The sequence below is a fragment of the Coregonus clupeaformis genome, chromosome 29, assembly GCF_020615455.1.
Source record: "Coregonus clupeaformis isolate EN_2021a chromosome 29, ASM2061545v1, whole genome shotgun sequence".
Classification (NCBI taxonomy): Eukaryota; Metazoa; Chordata; class Actinopteri; order Salmoniformes; family Salmonidae; genus Coregonus; species Coregonus clupeaformis.
In genome coordinates, this window is record NC_059220.1 from 29075208 (window position 1) to 29099966 (window position 24759).

At 43.2% G+C, this 24759-nt stretch overlaps 1 protein-coding gene across 4 annotated transcripts; it reads left to right on the forward strand.

Annotated features, from left to right (window-relative positions):
• Positions 1-503: 503 nt before the first annotated feature.
• LOC121544470 (G patch domain-containing protein 2-like) lies at positions 504-24566 on the forward strand. Of its 4 annotated transcripts, none has more exons than XM_045209153.1 (9): positions 504-556; positions 1629-2324; positions 8209-8270; positions 11186-11350; positions 11473-11552; positions 11677-11772; positions 11872-11963; positions 18306-18394; positions 23400-24566. In XM_045209153.1, the coding sequence occupies exons 2-9, from the start codon at positions 1633-1635 to the stop codon at positions 23579-23581; spliced, it is 1458 nt and encodes a 485-aa protein (XP_045065088.1). In that variant the 5' UTR covers positions 504-556; positions 1629-1632; the 3' UTR covers positions 23582-24566. The 4 variants fall into 4 exon arrangements, with proteins under 4 accessions (XP_045065088.1, XP_045065089.1, XP_041710330.2 ...); XM_045209154.1 differs by having other exon boundaries at positions 511-556; positions 1632-2324; XM_041854396.2 differs by lacking the exon at positions 504-556 and adding an exon at positions 596-681.
• The last annotated feature ends 193 nt before the right edge of the window (positions 24567-24759 follow it).

The following is a 24759-nucleotide window of genomic DNA, read 5'->3' on the forward strand; positions in this document are numbered from 1 at the left end:
CTATTCGCCCAATTTGCTAGCAACAACACCAGCACACCATCAGTCGACACTTGTAAAATGTCAATTCTGAAAACGCATACCTCTACCTGTTTGTCCTGTATAACTGTGGTCCCCCTGCGGTGTGCTGAAATTCATACTTTTAAGGAATAGAACCACCGACTTTTTCCTTATGTGTGTTGCTCAACTGGATGCATACTGACCTGTGAGATTCAATTGACACAAGCGCATTCGCGCTGAGTTGAGCAACACAAATGAGGAAAACATCCGTGGCTGTATTCGATACAAGTTTTTATTAAAAGTATGAATTTCACCACCGCGGGGAGGGACCGCAGTTGTACAGGACAAACTTAGCAACAACATTGAATCACCATCAGACTCGATGTTGTTGCTAACAAATCGCGCGACCCGTTATCAACCCTCAACGCAGCCTCGATATAGATAGCACAGACCGGAAAAAAGACAGCGGGGCGGAAATTACTTCATTCGTTTTGCAGCGGGGCGGAAGTACGTCTCATGTTTACAGCTGTGAAAACAAAACAAGCAGGAACTGCGACTGGTGAGTGGAAACAACAGCATCGTTACATAACATAATGATATAATTTCTCTGAGAAACGGAGCATGTAATCTCAAACCGCGTTCTCATTTTAAATGCAGTAACAACAATTGTGTCACGATGCCATTGTAAGAGATAGCAAGGTTTCTTAACGATAATGTTTTGGTTTGTGGTTTTCTTAGCACATTTCGCTCCCCAGGCTAGGCCTATTGTTATCTAATTATCATGGTCAGTTTTAGAATAATAGAAGAAACAATCAAAATTGAATAACTTTCGAGTTATTTGGAGTCTGCCGAAGTGCTGAAGGCTACACACAATATATATTACATAATAGTTTTCTTCCCCTGTCCTATTGGTCACATTCAGTCCTGATTATAGCCTAATGGTCAAATTCTCTCTTTCACTCTGTCTTCATGTTCTATTCAAAAGTGTTTCAGTAGTAGCTGTGCTGTAATAAGGCATGAGTTTTGACTAGATTCATTCTGTAGTCACTGATGTTACTATGCCTGGGTAGTGGATCGAGGAACGCTGTAGGTTTGCCTGACAGAAAACGAACAATGCATTAGAAGAAAAAATGATAGTTATAAAAAAAAATTAAACTGAAAAAATCATAGATTCCACTTTAAACGATCAGTAAGCTTTTTTAGAAAACCTAAGCAAATGTCATTGTGATACTGGTGGCAAAGTGCCAGATGCCAGACATGCAAGTTTGTTTTATACAGTATGCTATAAATAAGTTGCAAAGCATCTACCTTGGCCCTATGAAGGGTTTATGAAGGCATTATTAAGACTAACAAAATTGTTGTTAATTGAAAATGTGTCCAAATCATTGTTCAATTAGTTGAACAAAACATCTTCATAGTCATCTGCATTATGCTTTAACAGTAGCTTCTCAGAGGATGCTGAGTGTTGTAGTTGACACCAGCAGCAGCATACACTGTCCTCTTATCCTAGACGCACCATAAGCTAGTGTCAACTTACACCATACTCATTCTATTCATGTGCCAATCACATCTACAGTATACTGGAGCTGTACTCCTCCAGCTTACCTGTATTCCTCTCCCCACTCCCCCAGCAGCATGATGGATGAGCTGGTGCATGACCTGGTGTCAGCCCTGGAGCAGACCTCAGAGCAGACCAAGCTAGAGGAACTCTGGGAGGAAATGGTTCTGAGCCCTCTGCAGCAGCGCAGGCAGATCCGACGGCGCCGGGGACGTAAACGCCGCTGTGACTCCTCCCTCCACCCCTTGGAGCACGGACGTTGCCTCAGTGAGGCCTCCGAGTCCAGCCTGGACGAAGCAGCCAAGGACTGCCGGGAGAATGCTGCCCCGGCCCCCTCCGCCGCCAACTACAGCGACTCAGACGACATGGTAATGGCCAAGCGCTGGCCCTCCTGCTCCAGCAACAGCTACGCCATCAAGACCAAGCAGCACTCCTGGCCTGAGTCGGACTCCTTCACAGAGAACACCCCGGGACGGCCACTCAGGAGGAGGCGGAAGGTCAAACGCATGACCTCCGATGTGACGGTCAGCCTGCAGCAGAAGTTGACGGTGTCAGGGGTGGATGGCGAGCGGGGCGGAAACCACAGATCGTCCAAAAAGCAGCGTCTGTCCAGGCTGAAAAAGGGGGCTGGAGGCTGGGTGGGAGTGGGTGTGGACAGGGAGGCTGATGGAGTGGGCCTCAGGGCAGAGGAGTGCTGGAAGGATAAGATCCCATTGGTCCTGGAGGCCAAGGAGCAGCGAGAGGCTTCTGATGAGAACATGTCTGAAGGGTAATGTTCTAAACATACATTATTAATTTTTTTGTGTGAGAAAATATCTATTTGGGCAGGACAATAATATAACATCTTAAAGGATATAATATTTTAGGATAATGATTATGGCATGAAATAGTCTTACCTTTTACGTGAAGAGGTTTCATTTGGCATTTCCTAAATATTACATAATATTTGCAACCTTTGCAATATTTACAATATAGCCTATCCATTGTAAATGATGTTATTGCTGGCCTTTGTTGACACAGACCAAGTCAAACTGCAAATCACTCCTAAATATCACATGCTCCATTTACCCTTTGGGTGGTGAAGTTACTGAGGCAGTTTGGCCCGTAATATAAAAGTCATGGGCATAACTACTATCTGACAGAGGCAATTAAACACAGCGACATTTAAAAGGATCTATACTGCCTGTCTTCATCTAGTTGTCAATATTCAATGTGGCCCCATCTAAAACAAAAAGTGCATCACATTGATGCCTCTGCACCTTCAAGTATTGAATTGACATAAAAAATTAATGATATTCCCTTCTCCTGCTCATCTGCTCTCTCTCTGAGGTGATCAGTGGGGAGGGATCTCTGATACTGTGGCCGCAAGGCATCACTCAGCTCATTACTTTGCTGGGAGAAATTGTCACAAATAAATAAGTTGCTTGGTGAGGTATTGATTGGTTTCAAAATAAATGTCTATCTTATTCCTGATAATTGAAGCTATGTCTGTCCTGAGTTCAACTGAGTGCATTCCAATGTGTGCATAAAAAAAAATCTAAATTCGATATACTACTGTGACTGCCTATAAGTGACATTGGAACAAATCAATTACCATGCTGTCATATTAATTATAATAATGGGTTTACTAAATAGGCCTATACAGTCCTGCCTGGCCACTTTAGGCCTGAGCCAGAGGTCAACAGTTTGACATAAAAACACAGTGAATAACCAAACCTAACCTCTGCTACCCTCAACAGAGTGTAAATCATCAGTGTCCGTATACTACACTAGTAAGAAAATAGAAATTGGACCATGGAGGAATAGGCTAGTCCCATAGAGGTCCCATAGAAGTGCTTAGTGCTGCCTGTGTGTAAACCTGGTTGGTCTCTTCTCCCCCATGTCCCTCCCACTGCTAGACACCTGCCTCCGCTGGGTATTCCCCTTGATGATCTCATTATCTGTTGGCCCATATAAAAAACATGGAGAAGAAGTCTGTGGTAACCAATAATAGGGAGACAGAGGGCTTTACATCTTCTGGTTTAATTTGTGCTGACCTCCCTGGCCCCTCAACGGTACTTGTTTTCTTACTTTATGGAAAAATCAATAGCCGTTCTGACAGAAAACAGCTCGGGAGAAGAAATAAATGGGAACACTGTGGCACGCTGTCAATCATTTCTCACTTACACAACAGCAGGTTGCTGATTGCTGCTCAGTAGACTGCCGCTCTGTACTGAGGACTAAACAATCTATGGGTTAGGTCCTGCTGGAGTCCAAGGAAATGGGAAAATGGTAGCAAGTGATGAGGGGTTGACAGTGGTACAACAGCCATATTTAGACACCAGGAAAAGCTATGAGCCATCCATCTGATGTTTTAGACTTCAGTTACTTCTTTAAATGTATTTTAACCCTTTTAGGTTGAATGGTCTCTCTCTGTTCGTGGTCTCTGTTCGTTCCATTAACCTCTTCATATTCTGTGTTTGATCTCTTAAACGTCCCTTGCCTCAAGGTCACAACTCATGCAGTATGTGCACAGACCAGAGCCTGCCTTTAGCCACCCAAGTGCATGGAAGCAGATGTTGGCAACTCCAGCTGGGCTCCACATCCTTGATTAGAGCAGCGTTGGCCTGCTGGCAGGATGGCCACCTGGCGCCCAGTCTGGCCCAGAGAGCAGACCTCACCTGTGGGTGGAGGCAAACAGGGACACGGCCTCTGTCTACAGCTGTGGTGGTGGTACTGTTGGTGGTGTGTTCAACATGGACAACCTTTCCACCGGAAAACACAAGCCATTATCCGTGCATTTGTCACGCTCCACTCCGTCACATTCTAATTTGGAATTTTTGAAAACTCTACGAGGAGTTTTGGTTTAGAGCTGTATTCCATTTGCTGAAGTTCATTTTCATAAATCTCTGAGACTAATCCAATTACAGGAGCTCAGGGAGGGTGGGATAACCTTATATTCAAGACGCCCATGGAAGAGGTTGGGCTGGGGCGGCTTGTTTGAAGAGCCAACAGAGTCATTGTTATCAGCGCTTTGCCCCCCTCTGTCTCTGTCTCCTCTTTATTCCTCTGCTGAATGAGCCCATGCTCAATAAATTGCGGCCGACCCGTCATCTCTGAGCAAACTGGTCTGCCTCTCCCAGGAGCCAGGGATTATATCCTAATGATTAGTCCTAATCTGGATACTGTGTTTTTGCTTCACCTCACCGGCTTGTCTGCAGACAATGGGCCCGTGTGGGGAGCTGATTAGTTAAACCAGAAATGACAGAGGTTTGTCAGAAGGGAGCTTTTATTCCACACTGGAATGCAGTTGTCGTGTCTTAGAACATGTAACTGTCCTTGTCTTAATTGAGTGCCACCATGGTTGAAGGGAACGTCAGTGTGAAGGCTTATTTAGTGATATGGTGCCTGATGCAATGTATGTGGTGATATTTCTCTGGGAAGAAGAAATGGAAGGCGTGTGTTTTGATTGCTTGGCAACTCAAACTCCTTGCTCTGGCCAAACGCTACGCCACACCTATAGACGTTAGTTTCTTCTCCGCAATGAGTCTGGATCAGAGTACCTCTCCAACGATTTCTACAACGAAAACACATTCTAACCATTCTGATTAGTCCCATAAACCGATGGGTTAGGCCAGAGCCAGAACACACGTGGGTAAAGCGGCATTTAGAAATTGGCTTTGATACTTTAATATGATCCAATCGCTGATGTCTTTGTTTTGTAGAACACCCCTTATTTTGACGTCACCACAAATGACTTCAATGATGGCAGTCTCAGACTGAGCAGCAAAAAAAATCAGTTTGAGTCGTCAGGCAAGTGTTTTGATGAGCTTTACCTGTAATTGATACTAACACAGAAATTATCTTTGTTCTCGCAAGTGCATTTGAAACAGGCTAAGTTTGACTAAAAGGTTTGTCAACTTTTCCTGACAAAGGTCATGGGAGGAGATGAAAGAGAGAGGTGTTTCTACTGGTCCCAAGAAAAATGGCGGCCTTAATTATTCATGGCATTAATTAGGCAGTACTTAATGGAAACGGTTTCACATTGGCTCAGGGCTGCTCCCAGCGACATCACATTACACCTTTTAATACGGATAAATAGTTAATGTGTGGCTCTAATTAATTGTTTATACCTGTGATCTTTTTCAAACTTTGCACCAAATCCCCCTATAGGAAGCAAAGACATTTTTCAACTCAGAAATGGAAGAAACTGTTGTACCGCTGCCATCTGTGAGCAATAACTTATTTTTGATAAGGGGGCATATTTCTAAACGTTCCTCTATTATAGAGAAAGAGTATTGGGAACTATTATACCTGTGTAACCTGTGTAAATATTATCCTTAAGATCAGTATATCTACAGTGAGAGAGAGAGAGAGAGAGAGAGAGAGAGAGAGAGAGAGAGAGAGAGAGAGAGAGAGAGAGAGAGAGAGAGAGAGAGAGAGAGAGAGATTTTTTTATTTCACCAGGTAAGCCAGTTGAGAACAAGTTCTCATTTACAACTGCCACCTGGCCAAGATAAAGCAAAGCAGTGCGATAAAAACAACAACACAGAGTTACATATGGGGTAAAACAAAACATAAAGTCAAAAATACAACAGAAAAATATATATGCAGTGTGTGCAAATGTAGCAAGTTATGGAGGTAAGGCAATAAATAGGCTATAGTGCAAAATAATTACAATTAGTATTAACACTGGAATGATAGATGTGCAAGAGATGATGTGCAAATAGAGATACTGGGGTACAAATGAGCAAAATAAATAACAATATAGGGATGAGGTAGTTGGGCGGGCTAATTTCAGATGGGCTGTGTACAGGTGCAGTGATCGGTAAGGTGCTCTGACAACTGATGCTTAAAGTTAGTGAGGGAGATAAGTGTCTCCAGCTTCAGAGATTTTTGCAATTTGTTCAGATAACTGAAAGGGCTATAGAGACAGAGCGAGAGAGAGAGACAACTGAAAGGGCTATAGAGACAGAGAGAGAGAGAGAGACAACTGAAAGGGCTATAGAGACAGAGAGAGAGAGAGAACTGAAAGGGCTATAGAGACAGAGAGAGAGAGATAACTGAAAGGGCTATAGAGACAGAGAGAGAGAGATAACTGAAAGGGCTACAGAGACAGAGAGATAACTGAAAGGGCTATAGGATGAGTAGCAATCGTCCTGAAAGGGCTGTTAGGCTTTATTATAGGGGCTGCTGCCTCTAGCCAGGAGGATGCATGGCGAGGAGATATGCCCTCTACTGCTGTTGAACAGAAAGCACTGCTCCAGATGCTCAGCCGTGTGTCCAGAGGTGGAGGACAGCTGAGTAGAGGCCTGGGGAACCAGTGTCTGGGGAGGAGGGTGGGGAGGGGGGGATGATCCAGGAGTTCTTGGCTATGCCAGACGTCTTCCACATTCCCTGGAGAGGCCTGGTCCCTCTCACATCTGCTTCTTGGGTGTGTGAGGGGAGATGGTGCTGGACCATCTGGCAGCAGCCTAGTCTGAGCCCGCTGTCACCGCCACTCCTGTGCAATATGGCAAAGAACCATATCAGCGTGTATCTGACCCCACCAATCTCTCTCCCTCGTCACCAAGGTCAACGCTGATCACCACAAAGCAAAATGCAACGCAAACAAGACCCTCCGACTTCCTCTGACCCAATGGACAAATGGCCTCAAAGGACTGAGCTTGGACGTTTGTGTTACAGTTGCTACTTGGCATGCTGTGAGAGAATTTAAGACAAAATCAGTGACCATCCCATGGCAGTTTGAATGTAACAATCTAAAAAAAAGTGATACACAACAAAAAACGAATTATGTAATTTTAGCACAGTACAGACATATTCATTCTTAAAATTCACCCTTTGGCAAACAGAACACAGTTCTAAAATGTACTCCTTTAATGTCCACTTCATTAAGGCAATATTTTGTTTAATATTATTTTGTGTAAAACAAATAGTCCATGAAGCCCATAGTCCTGACTCCTGTGTGACCTTGGCGGCTCTATTTAGCTCCCAGCCCTAGGTGGCAGAGGTGTGACAGAGGCAGAGAGACCCAGGGTGGGGTAGGGGCCGGGGCAGAGGCTGGTGGAGGGGTGACACGGGGACGCCTGAGGGCATGGAGAGGGCCAGCCAGGGAGCAGCCTGGGCTGGACCAGCCTTCACAGCAGATGCTGGCCAGTTGTTGTGTGGAGGCACGTCCGCGGGTCCTGCTCACAGACTGAGGAGAAGGCCGGGGAATCTTCCGCGCTCCTGTCATACTCCAGAATGCAGCACAGATTAGATTGGAGCTGACAGCGGAGGATATTCAATTAGATTGTGCATGTCACTCAGTGGCTTCGACCAGAGTCCTTCCCCATGCCTTTGTGTTGGGGATGGCAACCAGTGGGGAGAGCGCCCCTGTTTTTGTGTCATTTTATATTTATGTTGACCTCTAGCTCGGGACTGATTCATTATTTTGTTATTGAATGTTAACATTTTTGGAGCAGGCTTGCAAGTTTTTGTTTCACATTGTTCCGTTTTCAAATGCACAACCTTATTTGACCCTAAAACCCACCAATTTATAAAAAAAAGATCCATCACAACAGATATCTTTATTTTTCTTGTTACACATCAGTATTATCACTACAAAAATACTGCTTTCTATGTTCAACATGAAATGCATACTGACAATTATATTATTCTTCCTCTGTTTGCAGTGAAACTAGCAGTATATGCAGCAGTGATCCTGGCCTCTTCACTAACGATGAGGGAAGACAAGGTATTCATGTTGAGCATAATATTTATTACTCACTAGCTAGTTTTCCATCCAGTTGGCGACAGATTTTCATGCAGATATTCTAGAATTTGCATAAAGAAAATGTGTGCATTTTCACACCAGTGGTGTGTTTACAATAAATTGACTGATTTTGGAAAAAAATTAGTGTGTAATAACATAGGTCACACAAAATCTACTTTGTCTGAGACCAGCCACCTGGACAGCTGATGAAACTGAAGAATATCTGCATAAACATTCAGAAACCGTCCCAGGGAAGCTCATCTGCGTGCTCGTCGTCCTCACCAGGGTCTTGACCTGACTGCATTTTGGCGTTGTAACCGACCAGTGGGAAAATACTCACCTTCGATGGCCACTGGCACACTGGAGAAGTGTGTTCTTCACGGATGAATCCCGGTTCCAACTGTACCGGGCAGATGTGTTGTGTGGGTGAGCAATTTGCTGATGTCAACATTGTGAACAGAGTGCCCCGTAGTGGTGGTGGGGTTATGGTATGGGCAGGCATAAGCTACGGCCAACGAACACAATTGCGTTTTATCGATGTCAATTTGGATGCACAGAGATACCGTGACGAGATCCTGAGGCCCATTGTCGTGCCATTCATCCGCCGCCATCACCTCACGTTTCAGCATGATAATGCATGGCCCCATGTCACAAGGATCTGTACACAATTCCTGGAAGCTGAAAATGTCCCAGTTCTTCCATGGCCTGCATATTTACCATTTTTGGGGTACTCTGGATCGACGTGTTCGACAGTGTGTTCCAGGTCCCGCCAATATCCAGCAACTTCACACAGCCATTGAAGAGGAGTGGGACAACATTCCACAGGCCACAATCAACAGCCTGATCAACTCTATGAGAAGGTGAAGTGTTGCGCTGCATAAGGCAAATGGTGGTCACACCAGATACTGACTGATTTTCTGATCCACGCCCCTACTTCTTTTTAAGGTACACTACCGTTAAAAAGTTTGGGGTCACTTAGTTTTCGAAAAAAAAAAATGTGTCCATTAAAATAACATCAAATTGATCAGAAATACAGTGTAGACTGCTAATGTTGTAAATGGCTATTGTAGCTGGAAACGGCTGATTTTTAATGGAATATCTACATAGGCATACAGAGGCCCATTATCAGCAACCATAAATTCTGTGTTCCAATGGCACGTTGTGTTTGCTAATCCAAGTTTATCATTTTAAAAGGCTAATTGATAATTAGAAAACCCTTTTGCAATTATGTTAGCACAGCTGAAAACTGTTGTGCTGATTAAAGAAGCAATAAAACTGGCCTTCCTGAGACTAGTTGAGTATCTGGAGCATCAGCAATTGTGCGTTCGATTACAGGCTCAAAATGGCCAGAAACAAATAACTTTCTTCTGAAACTCGTCAGTCTATTCTTGTTCTGTGAAATGAAGGCTATTCCATGCAAGAAATTGCCAATAAATTGAAGATCTCATACAATGCTGTGTACTACTCCCTTCACAGAACAGCGCAAACTGGCTCTAACCAGAATAGAAAGAGGAGTGGGAGGCCCCGGTGCACAACTGAGCAAGAGGACAAATACATTAGTGTCTAGTTTGTGAAACAGGCACCTTACAGGTCCTCAACTGGCAGCTTCATTAAATAGTACCCGCAAAACACCAGCCTCAAAGTCAACAGTGAAGAGGCGACTCCGGGATGCTGACCTTCTAGGCAGAGTTGCAAAGAAAAAGCCATATCTCAGACTGGTCAATAAAAAGAAAAGATTAAGATGGGCAGTCTGAGATATGGCTTTTTCTTTGCAACTCTGCTTAGAAGGTCAGCATCCCGGAGTCGCCTCTTCACTGTTGACTTTGAGGCTGGTGTTTTGCGGGTACTATTTAATATATGTGACCAACAGATGCATATCTGTATTCCCAGTCGTGAAATCCATAGATTAGAGCCTAATGAATTTATTTCAATTGACTGATTTCCTTATATAACTCAGTAAAATCTTTGAAATTGTTGCATGTTGCGTTTATATTTTTGTTCAGTGTATATCCATATTTGTGCATAAATGCGTTTCCACCGCCATTTCCCGCATAATTAATTTTACAGACACAAAAAGATCCCACCATGTCGAATTAACAAATTATCTGTCAGCATTTATAAAATTACACCAAAACTTCCTGTTTCCATAACAGCTGTCGTGATTTTATTTCATACGATATGACTACTCACATACAAACTGTGGATGAAAACGTGGTTACGTGTCATTTACATAATATGTATGTGCAAATTAAATAAGATGGCAAAGGTCGTAATGGTGCGAAATGAAAACAAAAAGCATGTAATAAGCCTTTTAATTCTAGCATTACCAGAATGTTCCAAGGATGGAGCTATGCCTGTGCTCTTTGTAAGTGTAACAGAATGCTGGGACTAGACAGAAAGAGGTTCTGATACAATGGGCTGGTTGCCGGGCACCCAGGCGGCTCTAATAAGTCGTTGTCATGTCGTGTTAATGAGCGCTGAAGCCTCTGCTAATCTCATTAGCCGTGGTGGGGCGAGGCAGCCCCTGATTTAACAGTTGTCACTACACCTTGACTGTGAGAGGCATGGCCCCTGCATGCGCCCCGCTGACTGACAGGTCTGTGGAGAGAGCAGTGTCTGGGGATCAGGGTGGTCTGCTGTGTAGTGGTGGGGGAGAGGCTGTCAACAAATAGAGAGAGGATTGATGCAGGCCAAGTAGGAAAGATGCCCTCATGCAGTCAGTACTTCATTCAATGGTTAATTGTACAGCACTAAATTATAAATTGGTGCAGCCCATCCGTGAAAATACTTTTTTATATCATTGTTTAAATGTCATGCAGAATCCTATTGAATGGTTATGGAATTACCCAATGTATACATTGTGACTAACAGTGTTGAATTTCCTGTCTGTGCTGTAGGTGATGATGAGCAGAGTGACTGGTTCTTTGAGGGGGAGTGTGGAGCAGGGGGGATGGGCATTCCCAGCCTGCTGCCCAGCTGGGACCCAGATACTCCTCCTGTCCTGGAAGTACCAGACTCAGCTCCACCCACCTTCCTACAGCCTGCACGGCCCACTCAGAGAGGTGATGAGCTAATCAAAATACTATACGTTTACATTGTAAACAGAAACAACAGAAATATCACTCTCTCCAGGTTCTCCAGTTCTGATTGGGTAACTGGGTAACGGTTTGGTTTGGTGTTGCAGGGTACCATGCTCGTCTGAACCGGTTGCCTGGCGTGGCTGCCCGCTGCATCAGGAAAGGCCGGAGGAGGCTGCCCAGCAAGGTGAGGGCAGAGTGGCACACTAGCAACACATTCCTTGACCACATTAATGGATACCAGGCTTTTAATGCATGTATTTAACAAGTTATGTGATATGTTCTATAATACCACATGTTATGTGTTGCAGGACAACAGTATGTCAGTGTCTATGGAGAGAATGAAGCATTTCTCTCAGGACCCCTATCAATGGCTGCCTTCCATTGGAAAAAGAGACCGGAGCCAGGTATATTTGTGTTGAATTATTGAATAAGACATTTCAGCTCTCTAGCCTTATTTTTGATGGGTCTGGGTGAACTCCTAACACCTTCTAAATGTGTTCCAGTTCAACCCTCTGTGTCCGTTACCTGTTTATCCCATTGACATGGTGCCAGACAGCTCCCATCGGAGATGCTCCTCTTCCATCTGCAAAACCAGGTAGGTGCTGCACACAGCACTCATTATTGTTGGCATGGTTAAACTCAGCCTCTCCTGGGCATTTTGGAGCCATTGAGCCCATTCCCTTCTGAAGCTCAATATATTGACAGACATCGTTAACTCTCTTAAATGAACCAGTCGCTAAACACAGGTTGTGTTTTAACCAATGCATGCTACATCAAAGTTTGTACCTCAGAGACGTGTTCGATATGTGCGTGGGTGAGAACATTGACCAACTCCTCAGAGACAGGAGCTCAAAGTGTGACATTGTGACCTCTAGACTCGGGTGTTCATGTAGGGACATCAAGCAGCTGGGCTAACATGTTAAAGTTGTGCTTTGGTGCTATTGGCGTGGGCTTTCATGGTCTTTAGAGTGAATGAGAGGAGTGGTGTCACAGAGAAGGTCATGTTAGGATGAGGACAGAGATGAGGACATGGTTAAGGCTGTAGAAACACTTCTCTGACTTGTGTGATATTAGCCACGTCCCCATCACAGCCTCCTGTGAGACTAGCAGCACAGTCAGGTACAGTATATGGGGCAAGCTTGACCCCTGGTCTATACAACAGACAACTCTTCATTGGGATATAAGACTCTGCTGAATAATAACTGATGTATTTTTCAAGGTTGTCTTTCTCAAACATAGAATATATTAATGTAGAATCTTTGGTTTCCAGTGTTTCTGAAAATGCAAAAAAATATAAATAAATGCAGAAGTTTATCTGAAGAGTTTTTCTCAAAGCCTCTAGCTCCAAGTCAGCCCCTGTACTGTTGGATCTGCATGGCATGGGGATTGTTGAGGACCTGAACATCCCTCAGTCTGAGACTCTTCCTTGCATTGTTTCCAGTTCCACAGTGCCTATTTACAGAGCATTTTTAATGTTTCAAGCTCACTCTCTCTCACTCTCTCTCTCTCTCTCTCTCTCTCTCTCTCTCTCTCTCTCTCTCTCTCTCTCTCTCTCTCTCTCTCTCTCTCTCTCTCTCTCTCTCTCTCTCTCTCTCTCTCTCTCTCTCTCTCTCTCTCTCTCTCTCTCTCTCTCTCTCTCTCTCTCTCTCTCTCTCTCTCTCTCTCTCCTGGGCTAGTTCAGAAAGCCCTCCACCATTTCTTGATGAGGGGCAAAAACACGACTGCTATGAAAAGGCTAAACTTCTTAGAGATTTATTTTCTTAACTGGCCCTTTCTTCTCCACCTGAAAGGTTCCTTCAGATTCCAGTTTGAGGCATTGTGAATACTAATTTCTATCTATTAAAAAGCCCTCATATTCCTGCCATGCTCTCATTTGAATGCCGTCTCAGGGGAAGCCTCTTAATTCCTTTATAGAGGGATTCAAGACCCTTCACTTCAAAAAGTATAAATCATACTCCCAAATGAATGAGGGAGAGAGGGGGATTGACGAGTGGTGCTTCAGATGTGTCCCGTCGGACGGCACAAGCCTGAATCCATCTCCCCAAGCTGCTCAAATCCATCCTCTAGTGACTGTCCACACTTACCCTGGACAGTCACTGGAGGTCACCCCCCTCCACAGTCACACCCCTAAGCAAGTCACCCAACCCATACAGTGCCTTCAGAAAGTATTCACACCCCTTGACTTTTTTTTACATTTTGTTGTGTTTCAAAGTGGGATTAAAATGTATTTAATTGTAATTTTTGGTCAACGATCTACACAAAATACTCTGTCAAAGTGGAAGAAAAATACTAACATTTATTACAAATGAATGAAAAATAAAACACTAATATCTTGATTAAATAAGCGTTCACCTCTCTGAGACAATACATGTTAGAATCACCTTTGGCAGCGATGACAGTTGTGAGTCTTTTTGGGTAAGTCTCTAAGAGATTTGCCCACTTGGGTTGTACAATATTTGCCCATTATTCTTTTAAAAATTCTTCAAGCTCTGTCAAGTTGGTTGTTGATCATTGCTAGAAAGCCATTTTCAAGTCTTGTCATAGATTTTCAAGACGATTTAAGTCAAAACGGTAAATAGGCCACTCAGGAACATTCACTGTCATCTTGGCAAGCAACTCCAGTGTAGATTTGCCCTTGTGTTTTAGGTCATTGTCCTGCTGAAAGGTGAATTCGTCGCCCAGTGTCTGTTGGAAAGAAGACTGAACCAGGTTTTCCTCTAGGATTTTGCCTGTGCTTAGCTGTATTCTGTTTCATTTTATCCTAAAAAAATCTCCCCAGTGATGTATTGTGTTGGATATGCCCCAAACATAATGCTTTGTATTCAGGACAAAAAGTTAATTTATTTGCCCATTTTTTTGTTGTATTATGGAGTAACTACAATGTTGTTGATCCATCTTCAGTTTTCTCATATCATATCACAACCATTAAACTCTTTAACTGTTTTAAAATCACTATTGGCCTCATGGTGAAATACCTGCGCAGTTTCCTTAGGAAAGACAGCTATATCTTTGTAGTGACTGGGTGCATTAATACACCAGCCAAAGCCTAATTAATAACTTCACCATGATCAAATGGATATTCAGTGTCTGCTTTTTTTATTTATTTTTATCGGTGCCCTTCTTTATGAGGCATTGTCTTTGTGGTTGAGTCTGTGCTTCAAATTCACTTCTCAATTGAGGGACCTTACAGATAATTGTATGTGTGGGGTACAGAGATGGGGTAGTCATTCAACAATCATGGTAACCACTGTTATTGAACTCAGAATGAGTCCATGCATCTAATTATGTGATTTGTTAAGCACATTTTTACTCCTGAACTTATTTAGGCTTGCCATAACAAAGGGTTTGAATACTTATTGACTGAAGACATTTCAGCTTTTCATTTTTTATTAATTTGAAAAATGTTCTACAAACAACATTCCACTTTGACATTATGGGGTATTGTGTGTAGATCAGTGACACAAAATCAAAATGTAATCCATTTTAAATTCAGTCTGTAAAACATCAAAATGTGGAAGAAGTAAAGGGGTGTGAATACTTTCTGAAGGCACTGTACATGACACACGCTTACTAGTGTATGTGATAATGCACGCACGCACGCAAACACACAAATGCACTCACTTAGATACATATCATCAATATTCTTATATAGAGCATCAGCATGGTACTGACAGGGTGGGGATAATCGTGCTGTCTCTCTCTAACACAGAGCATCGACAGTCAGAAACTGTATTAAATAACACCTTGCTCATCGCAAAGTTTACACTTAGCATAATTGGCTTCACTATATTTTCATTTATTTTGAGGAACTTATTCAAATGATCAGTCCTTATGACTGAGCTCTCATGTATCTATTTCTTTTTTAAATTTCAAAATACCCTTGAAAGAAAAGTGTTTTGGTCAGTAAGGAAAGAATAAACATTAATCTTATATCTTGCAGAGGTTGAAATAATACTGTATTAATAAAACCTGTCATCTCCTGTTTTGGGAGAGTTGATGGCAACAATCAGGGATTTGATATGAAGTGCTAAAGGCTATATAGAGTTCCATGTTATTTGTCCTAGTATGGCTGTGTGAATGGGAACAGTGGGATTTGGCTCTAAGATTCTGGGATGGTGGCCATTTTAAAATGCATAACTGCCTCCCACCTGAGCCGGCCACACTCCGGTTATATCTATTGACTTTTTTATTTCTAAATGACATTTGCGGCACAAGATAAATCATAGTCTTACGCCACTCCTTTCCCAGTTTTCATTTTAATTGTGAGATCTCGGTGTCAGCAGTAAGTATATTGGTGTGAGTGGCCTATTGATTATTGATTTGGGGCTATTGATCGGCTTCCCAGGAGACCTTAATCCTTTCTGATTCATTTGAATACCTCTATTCATCTTGAGATCCTGCTCACACCTGAAGCACTGTGTACCCTAATGAAAATAGATGGCCATTTTGTTACTGCTGCTTCTCATCTTTTGAGGTATTATTTTTAATTGATATATCTGCTTTTGGTTGTGGGCACCTGAATTACAATTGACCCTGTGTCACTGTTGTTTTATTCCCTATCTAAGGGACCACGCTGCATTTAGGAGTGTCTTTTTCGTTGTATGACCCATATGACGTGTAAAATGTATCGCTCAGACATTTTCTTGAATGTCTTCGATGTGTCTTTGCGAGAATTTAGTTCTTGTTTGTCTTCTTTATTGGATATTGGGTTATTTTTCCATTGCTCGATACAGCTCTGCTATTCTTAGTTGGTGATACATTTACAATCCCTAATTCAATGACTTTCCCTTCTTTCTGTGGGACTCTTCTAGTTTACCGTTATATTACATTGACATGTTAAATGTTCCCATGTGCAAGTAAACAACTTTTCACCTTTTCACCAGCTACTCATTTTGTAATGTTGCCATATAAATCTTGCAGGAAGATCACTCACATGTATTGTGTCTTTTATCTGTCAAACTGCTTCTCTTAAAAACATCTTAAGGCCACTCTATTGCAAACCAATTTCCAAAATAGATTTTTATTACACCTTTTGAGTAAAGTTGTAGCTGTGTTATCCCGCAGCGAGCTACTCAAACAGCTACAAACGATGCATGACAAGCCTGTTACCAGAGGCCTTTTGGTTCCATTTTTTAAATGAGTTGTCCCGTTTAGCCTTCCCTAATGAGCCAGCTGATGGTATTCTAATGTTTTATTAGCATGTGACTGAGTGTCTCTGTGGGCTCCATGTGGCCCCTGAGTGTTCCCTGCTCCTCAGCCTGGAGCCTGGACCTTGGAGGGGAGGGGCCAGACAGCCTTTCCTCCACATGATCTCTTCCTCCAGGCTGCAGCCTGGGCCCCAGAGCGTCTGCCCGATCAGGGCTCTGTGTAATGAGGGGAGAGATGGAAGGATGGACTTCCATGCATAAAGACCAAATGCATCAGGGTATTACTTTTAATACCGCGGGTGTGCCTCATGAAATAATGCGACGTTTAAGCACGGATCGATTTTGGAATTAAAAAGTTAGTTTGCAAAGATTTACTGCGGGGAGTTCAATGTCTGAGCTCTTTATCAGGGGCGCAAATGGCTGGTTATGTGCTGTCCGACAGAGGTACGATTGAGGGATCGATAGGCTCGTGATTTACTAACTGGAGTACAGGTAATCAATAAGTATAAAAGTAAATGAAATATGCATTACTGGGATTTTATTAGAGAGGGGTAGCAGGAAGACAGAATAACATTCAAGCCATTTATTTTTATACCTATTGATTAAACAACATAGAGACTTGGCTCAAAGCGTTCCACACACAGCTCTCTGCACCCTCTCCTGCAGTGCCGTCATGTGATTAATGGGTGTTGAGGTCATGGATGGAACACGCAGGCTGTTAAAAGGCTGCCGTGACAGGACCCTATCCTATCTTAGCACACGTTTGGCCAGGGAGGTTTATGTAGCTGGCCTCTCAGGATGAGACACCACGGTTAACAGGGGTCTGCTGTATTATGGTCCTCCTTTGTTGTTTTGCACTGCAGAGATGTATTATTTTTACAGATGTATTTTTACAGGTGCTTTCAACCAATGAACACTGTTGTTGTCAAAGTGGATATAGTGTTGTGAAACTAAGTGTGAGATGATCCAACATTTCTTGGGCGATATCATGCACTTGCGCTATACGAGCGCAAGCACGCAGGCACACACACACACACACACACACACACTGAGTCAACTCATCACATCGCCTGCTCTTGGTAACGTCAGTCCCTCCCCCCCAGCCATGGCGGGGACCTTGACCTTAACTTTACATCCCAGTAATCAGGGCTAGGAGGGGCTGTGGGGGGCCCTCCCAGTTTGGGGGCTCCTGACATATGACACAGGAGGTCCACAGCAGGGGTAATTTGTTTACCTGAACCCGGCAGCGACAGAGACGCACAACCCCTACACCTCCTTCTTCCTCCGCTGATATTTCTGTTAACGTTTCAACAAAACGAAATGGTAAAGAAAAACGGTTTGTAGTATTTTTGTGGTCCTCTGTAGCTCAATTGGTAGAGCATGGCGCTTGTAACGCCAGGGTAGTGGGTTCGATCCCCGGGACCACCCATACGTAAAAATGCATGCACACATGACTGTAAGTCGCTTTGGATAAAAGCATCTGCTAAATGGCATATTATATATTATATTATATTATTTTTAACTCCTTTTGGTTGGATATTCCCTTGCAGCAGTGTTCTAGACACTTCTAACTGCTCATGGAAAAGGCATAGCAGAAACACTCATATTTCTCTTTTACACTTAAACAGAAAAGAGAAATGTATAATGATTGAAACAACCAAAGTATTCTTTTTTATTTTGTTCTCACATTTCAGGAAACAGATCCATAGAAAGGGGAAAAGGATGGTGTTTGAATTCTGTTGTCTGAGACGTATTAATGTTACAGCTCTGTCTCTGTGTCTCTGACCTAGGCAGACTAACGTCCATCTGGGACTGCTGTGCACAGGAGACATCAAGAGGAGGAGGAAGACCACTGCTGTCTCTGTCACAACAACATCAGGTACCTGTCGCCATGACTACTGCACCTTTGACCTGTTTTAACATTCACCTAACCTCTCATTGGGACGCTTACTTTATTACACATCCTGCTGACAATACAGTAACTAATCCCCAAGACCACTTTCAGGTTAAACAGAGTATATGTCCTTTTTAAAACAACAGACCAAAACATTGTGCTACCGGTGCTGCCCAAACAAAAATGTATAATGCTTGTCACATTTATATTTAAAATTAATTTTTAGAATAACTTTAAAAAACGTTTACTTTAGATTATACTTTATAACCAACAATATAGGATACATGTGAATCACATCCATTAATATAGGAATATAGGATACATGTGAATTCTTGAGTTTCTTACAAATAGTGTCTCCAGTATTTGTGAGAGAGCAACATATTTACTGTTTATTAGCTGAGGAAGAGTTCAGTCTTGACTAGTGTGTGTTGTTTTATTGGTAGAGCAGGGCTCTGTGGGCCTCCTGTCTGTCCTCCCATGTGGAAGTGGTCTGACTGAGTCTGAGGGAAGCGTGATTGGAAGCAGACCGTATTGGAGGTGGCACCCTGCAGCAGCCCCCTCGTCCGTTTGGGCTCATAGAGCTGCCTTTTTTCATTAGACTGATGGCTCCGGGCCTGGCGTCTTTGCCGGATTTAAATTTGAATTGGTTTGTCCACCTCTTCTCCAAAGTCCCCTCTTTCTGCTCCGCTCCTGCAGCCGCTGTTTGTCATTTAAATAACAAATGCCGGTGGTTCCCTGATTTAGTGAGGGGCGCTGGCCTCTGATGTATATTGATATTGCCGCACAGTGCACTGTACCGGGGTCCATTATTCATTTGGATAAAAGAGGTGGAATTTAAAACCAGCCAATGCTTTACTGGTATACAGATTGCATCCATTTATTGCACTGAGTGATGGAACGGCCAGCGACTCCGTCCTTCACCTCTCCGGCGCTCAGCCACTTCCCATAAAACTAAAAAAAGATTCACCTCTGGCCCTTAAAGACCCCTCATATTCACCATGTTATTCACCATGCAGAGGCAGGGATGGGGGATCCCTCAACATCCCCCCCAGGAGAGATATTCAGTTACCATCACATCCAGCTGCTGGAACTGAAGCACAGGGTTTATGTTCAACTGAAGAAAATATTGTAAACATAAAAGCTAAATAAAATCACCAAAGGATACATTTCACACTCAATATAAAGAAGTAGACTAGGTGCAAACAGGCAACTCGATGAGGAATGAAAAACAGATTGCTCATTCTCAATAAATAATAAATATTATTAAGAAGGAGATTTTTTTAAACTCTTAATAGGCCTAACTAAAGTTATTAACATATTCACAACCCTTTTGAAGTGAAATGCTTAAGTTTACAGTGTTTTCCTCCTCTCCCCATGTCCCTGTACTGAGTTGTGTTTTTCCTGGTTCTGGAGTCTGGTGCCCCCTGACCAGAGTGATTTATCATGCAGGGAATGTCATCCAATGGCAGTTTCTTCGGCTCCTACTGCTGTGTATAAATCTTTACTTTGGCGCCCTGCTACAGTATTCCATGCCTCTACTTGGTCATATCACAGAAGCTAGGAGATACACATCAGCTCCTAAATGCATTTGCAGTTTATTTGTAGAAATAGTAATAGGCATTCTCATTATAGTTGGAATGACCTATTCTTCATACCCCTTTATTTTCTTGCATAGTTTGTCATTGAAATACGTTTTTTTCCTTTGTTGAATTGAATTTGCAAGGGAATTTCTGAAAGGTAAAGAATTCCTTTAGACATACACGTGTAGTTTGTCGGTCTCTTTCCCCCAGTGTAGAATAGTTTGGGAAGTGACTTTCTTGTATTGTGGTTGATTTTAAACTCTGTAATAAGTAGTGAGAATGGCCTGTAGCGGGAGGTGTCTCCCAGGATTCCTGAGGGGATTGCTGAGACGGGACCCAGCTGTTGCTGTGTCCTCCATCATTACACGTTTAGCACTTACCAGCTCGAGTGTTGAAGCTGGCTGTGAAATAACTTATCAACCCAGGTATCTGTTTGTATAGGACGGCCACTCCACTTCTCAGGCTCAAATTGGCCATTCAGTACACTTCTCACTACCATCAATTCAACAATAGAAAAAGACAACATCCCGCCATAAAAAACAGACTGGAAAATGTTAATACTTGGGGTTTTCATGTGTGACCGATGACATCACCGGGAGAAATTTGCTTAGTATCCTTTCTTCTAATCTTTTTTACTACAGAACGTAGAAACGCGTCATTTTCACATTATGTAGACGCTGTCCCTTTAAGTTGCATACTGTGTTCAGATCTCAACCTCAATTCTATATTTAACAAAGTGGATCATTGAGGGGGAGATCTATTGACGTTTTACTACATAAAGGTTTGAAAAGACAATTTAAGAAAAGGTTTCAATGTACACTATTCCAAGAAATAGACCTATGTTGGGCACGTTTCATTTGGTTAATCTACATTTAGAATAAAAGAGAATTCATTGTATGGCATTGGCAGGGATGAATCAGTAAGTATAAAGGTCCTGATGGATTTTAATACCCTCTGCTTGTTTCACATGCCGACTAATTAATTATTCAAATTTCCCCCCTCCCCCACTCTCTTGCACAATGCCCTTCATCTTCATTTGCAATAAGGGACGAGGGATGATAATAAGCACTAACTTTTTGATTTTCGTCAAAGTTTGATTTTAGGTGAGAGAGTTCGACAAATAAGTTCAAACAATTGCAGTGTTTTCTATCCATTTTGCATCTGTGTAAATGATTGGTTTACTCAAACCATTTATTACATTATTTTCCGGCAACCAACATTTGTGTATATCCCCCCCCTTCAACCTTGGCAGCTGCTTGGCATGTAACGTAGCAACTTTACATTCTATCATGGGACCCAAGTGGATGCCCATGGTGGGTCCAGCCCCCAACCTCCCTACCTCCATGTGTGGCGCCCACCCCCCTGCCTCTCCATCTCTGTGTGTCTCCTTGGTGGAGCCGGAGCAGGGCTGTTGTGTGACAGATCACCTGCGTCTGAGACCCTGCGTGTTCCTGCCCGCCGGTCCGGCCCCCTCTCATTAATGCCCAGGTTGGTGCGACGGCCGTATGGCAGCACAAGACAAATAACGCCACCACTCAGCCATCACTTCTGCTGACAGAAATGCAGCCCTGTGCACTATTTCGCCCTCTCCCGCTTCACTCTGCTCCCCTCAGTTCCCCTGTCGTGCCCTTCAAAAACCCACCTGCCCCTGCCACCACCACTGCTCCACCAAAGTTTCAGGGTAGAGTCGCTAGCTGCTGCGTGGGCGTGAATATGCATGAGTCCACACAGTTTGGTTAAAGGTGTTTTGGTGGGGGGTTTGATTTTGATTATATTTTTTAAAATATCATATGATGATTGTTTTTCTTCATTGAGCTGCCGTCCTTTACTGGTTCTTCTATGTTCAGTTCTGCATTACAGAACCACACTGCAGTATTACAGAGTAGCTGGTTTGAACAGTCCTACCAGTCAGGTGCTAGTAGTGTTTAAGTGTTCCACCCTCTTCTGAGTGATTTGATTTGAATGTCCTCCTGTGGTCCAGTGAAATGGATGGAACCTGGAGTGTGTGGGAGAAATGCACAAAGGCTAATGATTAAAGGCCCATTCAGTGCTGTTCATTTAACTGTGAGAATCAGCAGGCCCATTACTGTCAATGTGTAATTAGCTGATTAATAAACAGGGGAGGGAGGGGAGGGGAGGGGATGGCTCCAGGAAGTGCTGTAATGTTTGTTTTTAAACAGCCTCACATGAGAGGTTTTTAAGATGCTAAAATGGTTCCATTCACTCCACCCATTATTGCACAAAACAATTGCATGTAATTCTCACATTGACACAAAATCTTTGCTTTATATCATCTTTATTGACCACCACAGTATCCCAGTTGAATGTGTCATATTAGATGTTGTTATCTAGGTAACATATTTCACAGTGTATATTTCAGGGGGACTGAGACATGTATTAATGGAAAGTCACTGATTTGTTTTTATTAATGAAACAAACAACACTGAAAAAAAATATTTGTTGAAATATCACTCCTGATAAAAGTGACAGTTAAATACTATTGTATTCTGCTTTATCAGTGTTTCAGTGGATACACTGTCATCTGTTCCCGAGGCATTATCAAGTAAGAAAAACCCCTGAATTTGTATTCATAACTTTAACCATGTTTAACCCGAGATGTCCAAGTGTTTGGGCTCAACCACAGCAACAGTTAGTCATCATTCCCTCCAGGAATATTAATCAATTACCTAGCCCGCCGGATCAGTTTGTGGAAGAAGTCATCTGGAAAGAAGCAGATATAATGGGAAAGAGCAAAAGCACATGCCAGTGAATGCTGTAATGCCTAATCCTTTGAGACAGCCCAAAGCTACAATGTCACTTCTAGTTCCTGTGTCCTCTGCTCCTGCACTGCCTCTCAAAAAGTCTGTATGACTGCCACTAACTTCTGGAGAGACCAACACAGATTGATTTGTTAACGGAAAGTAGGAAAGGAGAGCAGATATTGTTTTAGAGTTATTTTTACTTCAGTGTAAATTGGCCCGGGAAGTGTTTGAGATATTTCCCCTCCAACTCTTTGAGTGTATTGAGAAAGTGGCTAAAAAACTGAGGAGGATGAAGATAGTGAGAAGAAGATGTTTTGAGACAAGGTTTTCAGTAAAATGGTACTATATACTAGTGATGTAGGTAGAATAACAGCCACACAATGTCTCACTGAATTAGATCATATTCAAAGGGAGAGTTTTAGCCATAGGAGAATCAGATTGCCCTTCTAACAACCGTGGCCACTAGGCATATGAGGCCAAATTGGATTGAGGTCACTTGACCATGATTATTATTATTATTATTAATACTTGGTCTATTAGGGCATATGATAACTCTAGATTTATAGTGATGATGCATTAATGTAGATAAAATGAAGAACCATCCTTGAGTTAACGTCTTATTTATTTGTGTGTCCTTCTACTCTGCAGCATGTATCCCCTTCCATAAAGATGACCTGGGAGAGGCAGAAGGATCCAGCAAGGACACCTCCACCTCCTCCACCTCTCTGAGCATGGAGTCTGCAGGCCCTGGGCCCTCCACGTCTGACAAGCAGGACTTCATTAAGCCTGGGACTTTATTTAGACCTAGCCCCCAGAGGGAGGAGGACTGAGGGAGAGAGAGAGAGAGAGAGAGAGAGAGAGAGAGAGAGAGAGAGAGAGAGAGAGAGAGAGAGAGAGAGAGCTCTGAATCAGCATTGTGCTGCTGGATCAAGTCTTTCCATCTAGCATTTAAAGGATGAATAATGTTAATGCAATCAAGCCCTGTTAATCACTCCGTAGCCAGCCATTTCCTTGAAGAGCCTCCTCGTCTTGCTACTCCAGACTGCAGCACCAGCCAGGCACCTCCTCCTGTCTCTACACTACACAGTCTCCAGGCCACCTGCCCATTACTCAGGCCCAACAATTATGTCTTCTTTGTGTTGCCTGGCATTTGTCAGCAGGGACACTGAAATGATGGTCAGGGAGGGTTGAGTGGTTGGGGGTCTGCTCTGCTGAAAGCCTGGGAGAAGTGGGACCAACAGGTCTGCTCTGTAGCGTATGTAGCAGCTGACCGATAGAAGAGCATCAGAAAGTTCTGCTTTAGAGAGGTGACCACCGAGAGAGAGCGGGATAAAGCACAGGTCTCCTATTAGCATGGATTTGTAAAGCTACACTGGCTACAATGCCTCTGATTAGCACAACAGAGAGGGGCTGTGGCTGCGCTCCTCGGAGGGGCCTCTTTGTTCTCTTCAGCTCACCTTCCTTATTCAAATTTCATAACACATTCAAGTTCAAGGCAAGGCGCACAATCCGTTTTCAAAACCCCAGTTTTTAGTGGAAAGCGGTTGTTTTGTGACTGACTGGGCTAATGTTGAGAGTAGAGAGTGTGTTCAAAGTCAGGTGGAGAGGGATGGGGGAGGAGGAGAGGAGGGTAAATAAAAGTAATCTCCACCGTGTTTTAAGTGGCACACAGAGAGGAACCCTGGTGTCTCTAGCTAGCTGTGAGGCTGGGCTGTGACTGGCTAACCTGGCATTACCTGGTATGTGTATGGGTGGTCCTCTGTAGCTCAGCTGGTAGTGCACGGCGCTTGTAACGCCAAGGTAGTGGGTTCGATCCCCGGGACCACCCATACACAAAAATGTATGCACGCATGACTGTAAGTCGCTTTGGATAAAAGCGTCTGCTAAATGGCATATTATTATTATTATTATATTATTATTATTCCCTGTCCGCCAGCCCGCAGCAGATAAATGGGCAGTGCCAGGGGCACAGAGAGATCAGTGTGATAGTGTCATGATAGCATACACT

Coding starts and splice junctions, on each gene's coding strand:
- LOC121544470 (XM_041854396.2), top strand. Junction 2,325..8,208: donor GATGAGAACATGTCTGAAGG/GTAATGTTCTAA, acceptor CTCTGTTTGCAG/TGAAACTAGCAGTATATGCA. Junction 18,395..23,399: donor CTCTGTCACAACAACATCAG/GTACCTGTCGCC, acceptor TCTACTCTGCAG/CATGTATCCCCTTCCATAAA.